Source organism: Alosa alosa, chromosome 8 (assembly GCF_017589495.1).
Source record: "Alosa alosa isolate M-15738 ecotype Scorff River chromosome 8, AALO_Geno_1.1, whole genome shotgun sequence".
NCBI lineage: Eukaryota > Metazoa > Chordata > Actinopteri > Clupeiformes > Clupeidae > Alosa > Alosa alosa.
In genome coordinates, this window is record NC_063196.1 from 26,663,167 (window position 1) to 26,666,547 (window position 3,381).

At 42.2% G+C, this 3,381-nt stretch overlaps 1 protein-coding gene across 2 annotated transcripts; it reads right to left on the bottom strand.

The window, feature by feature from the left end:
- Window positions 1-285: 285 nt before the first annotated feature.
- On the bottom strand, window positions 286-3,039 carry hlx1 (H2.0-like homeo box 1 (Drosophila)). 2 transcript variants are annotated; one of them, XM_048250587.1, is made up of 4 exons: window positions 2,500-3,039; window positions 2,004-2,183; window positions 1,626-1,810; window positions 286-993 (listed from the first exon to the last, which is right to left on the bottom strand). In XM_048250587.1, the coding sequence occupies exons 1-4, from the start codon at window positions 2,933-2,935 to the stop codon at window positions 676-678; spliced, it is 1,119 nt and encodes a 372-aa protein (XP_048106544.1). In that variant the 5' UTR covers window positions 2,936-3,039; the 3' UTR covers window positions 286-675. The 2 variants fall into 2 exon arrangements, with proteins under 2 accessions (XP_048106544.1, XP_048106545.1); XM_048250588.1 differs by lacking the exon at window positions 2,004-2,183 and having other exon boundaries at window positions 287-993.
- Window positions 3,040-3,381: the final 342 nt, after the last annotated feature.

Here is a 3,381-nt window from a genome sequence, read left to right on the forward strand (position 1 = left end):
ACAATTGGGCTACATTTTGCCAACCAAATGTGTTGGTTCGTCAGATAAGTTCTAAAAATAACCTGAATAAGTAGCTATTTATTTTTAGTTAAAGGCCTGAAGCCTAGCCTATATGAAACAGCTTTGAACAATTAAATATGATAAGGTGTTGATATGGTCGTCACCATTCAATACAAAAGCTATTTCCCTAAAAGCTGTTGAATCAACATCATGTCAAACAATGAAACAAATAGACTATGAGGCAAAGGCCGGATATTTGCATTGAAATATTTAATGACTTCGATTTTAACAATTACATTTAAGAAACATTTAATTTACATTATTTTCAGTGCAAATTATAGGCAAAATATCATACAAATCAAATTAACAAATAGTATAAGACAATACATTTACATTGTGTAAATAGACTATTTTCAAAGTTCAGTAAGTGGTTCAGAGGATAATTCACAAGAGCAATATCTTTTTCCTTTTAAAGGAAAAAAAGTCAAAGACATCGTACTTCATAGTCCTACTTGTGGGGTTGAAGGAGGGAAAATTGGACATTTCTTATTATTTAACACAGTGGAGGCGCTACTGTAAGACACATTTCACTTGTAATCTCGACTTTGAGACTACAGCATTTGTGTTAAATTAGCAGTCTTGTTCTTGTGCTCTTGTATTAAAAGAGCGTGGTGTTCATAGTAAGATTTGCGCCGACCCCATTGTTTCTGTGAGCGCATTGCTTGGTGTCGCGTCTTCACTCATCCCGGACGGAGGCCCGCTGATGATCACACTGGTCTTGTTGTGTTCTGGGATGTCGACGTCACTTTTGTCCTCGGGTCCTTCCTCAAAGTCGGACTCGCTATGTTCGCTTTCGCAGTCGGATTCCTCGTGCTCCTTCTGATCGCTCTCTGTCTGCGCCTTGTCTGGCTGTTCTTTCTCTTTGTCCTTCTGTGCCTGTGCCTCTTTTGAGTGTCTCCATTTCATTCTTCTGTTCTGAAACCAAACTTTGACCTGAGGAGACATAGCAGTGAGTTGAACCGTCTGTCTGGCTCTGCGCATGCAGAACAATACAGTTAGATAGGCTGTTGTGGCTACGAGTGTCATCTCTCTCTCTTTCTCTCTCTCTCTCTCTCTCTCTCTCTCTTCCTCTCTCTGTCAGTGTCTGTGTTTGTGAGTGTGTGCACGCGTGTCATTGTGAGTGTGTGCACGCGTCATTGTGTAGGCCCCAAACTCACAAATGCAGCGCTTTAATGTTTTAATGGTTAATGGCGTATCTGACATTATATCTGAATTAATTTGAATTAGCCTATATTTTCCCCAGTTTTTTTTAAAGGCCGTTTGCTTCTCGAGTAGGCTGACGGGCAACCTTATGAAATAGGATTTCCCTATATGACCCCTATTCCGTTTGCTATAATTGAGTATAATCGACTTTCATTTCCCCAGATCTCATCATTTCGCAACTTTTTTGTAATGTTGGCCGACATACTGACATTGCTGGGTGTGTGCCGCCACTTCCCCTATCGATAGCCCAGTTACATTTTTATCTCAGCTCGAAGAAGGTTTTTCAAACATTAAAATACAAGCCATGGTAAAATGAAAGTATCAGTGATATGTGCTTGTCTGTTCTCAATATGATGACATACCTGAGCGTCCGTGAGGCCTAGCATCGCAGCAAGCTGTTTTCGGTCGGGTTTGGTGACATACTTCTGTATTTCAAAACGTTTTTCAAGACCTTTTCGTTGAAGGTTGGAAAACACAGCTCTGGACCAAGATCTTTTTCTCTTGTACGTCTGTGGCATGGTGTCTTTCGTAAGAACAGCATATGGCCCTGTGTGGGTAAGGAAAAATGCATGGTAAAGAACAGGAGTCATACCCTTTGAAATGTCTAGGCCCATGTTCATTTGTTCAATGCGCACAAATGCCTACTTTAATGAAATATAAATACGTGATAGGACGCAAATCTAAGCTAGGTGTCTATTTGGCCTTGATGATAATCGAGTGTGTGTAGTAGGCTACACTACCTGGAAAGGAGTCCTGAAACTGATGTTGCCCTGAATGCCTCGCTGCGTTGCCTAAAGAACTCATCCTGGACGACGCGTCGTTCATCACCGGATCTAGGGATGCGAAGTACTGGCTCGCCGGAGGTTGCACGGAGACATGGACTGCTGACTGTCGGTTAGAGCTAACAATAGACGTGAGATCTGGTATAAAACGAGAGAAAGGTCAAATGAATTTCGTGTGTGGGTCAACCAGCCCTGACATTCTCATAAAACCACACAGGACTGCAAGCCAATTATGAGGGTGAAAGTTGTGTCTAGCCTGACCTTATGTTTTGCCAACTCTGACACTCTGCATATCAATATTACAATTTTAATTAAATGAAATATTTCAGAATGTAAATCTATAACTTTTGATGCAAGACAGAACTTCCATTTCAAATGCAAGAAAACAAATGTCATGGAAGGCATGTCACAGCCAAAGGAATTCACAGATAAAGTTAAACGAATACTGCCTTACCTCGTAATGACGACATTTCTTTTACTTTTGGATCAAAGTCTGTGGACAAAATTCGATCAATTCCGAACTTGAGATCCTTGCTTGATGGTGGCGGTGCTTGCTGGGAGTTGAGCGTCGTTCTGGAGACCGCGGTTAAGTGTATTCCATGCCTGTGATAAGGGGATGCAGGACTGCCTCTTGCACTGAAGACAGTCGCCTCCGGCGCCACCGGAGAAGGACGCAAAGGGGATCCAGAGGAGTGGATCTGAGTACGGGGTCCTACATGAGCCATCAGTGCTGATGATCCGGGAAGACTGTCCGTATCGCCGACATGTAAAATATCTGCTATACAAAATGACGGTTTTTTCATGGTATCCATTGCGAAACCACCGGAGCAGTATGCTGACCAAAGGCTGAAATTGGACGCATAAAACGGATTTAGTCCGGCGGTGTACATCCTGACCACTTAACACTTTGTTTGTCTGGAACAGTGATATTAGAAAGCGTCCGCATGTAATGGCAAATAGAGTAACCGTATGTGGCTGTCCTACATATGTTGGAGATTTCTCAAACTAGTATGAAACTTTACTCCGATCCAAGTAGTTCTACAAGAAAGTTTGTACATGTGCACTGATTGGCTGCGCAATGGGCCAATGAGAGCAGCGCGCAAGGGTGCGCATGTATTCCATGCTACTCCATAAAAACAAATTAACTGGTGCTCTGTTGTGTTCTACTGTAAGTATGTGACAGAGAGGTATGTTTTTGTTTACAAACAACTTTAAGATCTGATTAACATACTAAGGTATGTTCTATAGCCTAGGTTCTCTGTGTTTAGCATCACTCTCTCTCTCTGTCTCTCGCTCGCTCTCTCTCACACACACTCTTTCGCTGTGTGTGTGTGTT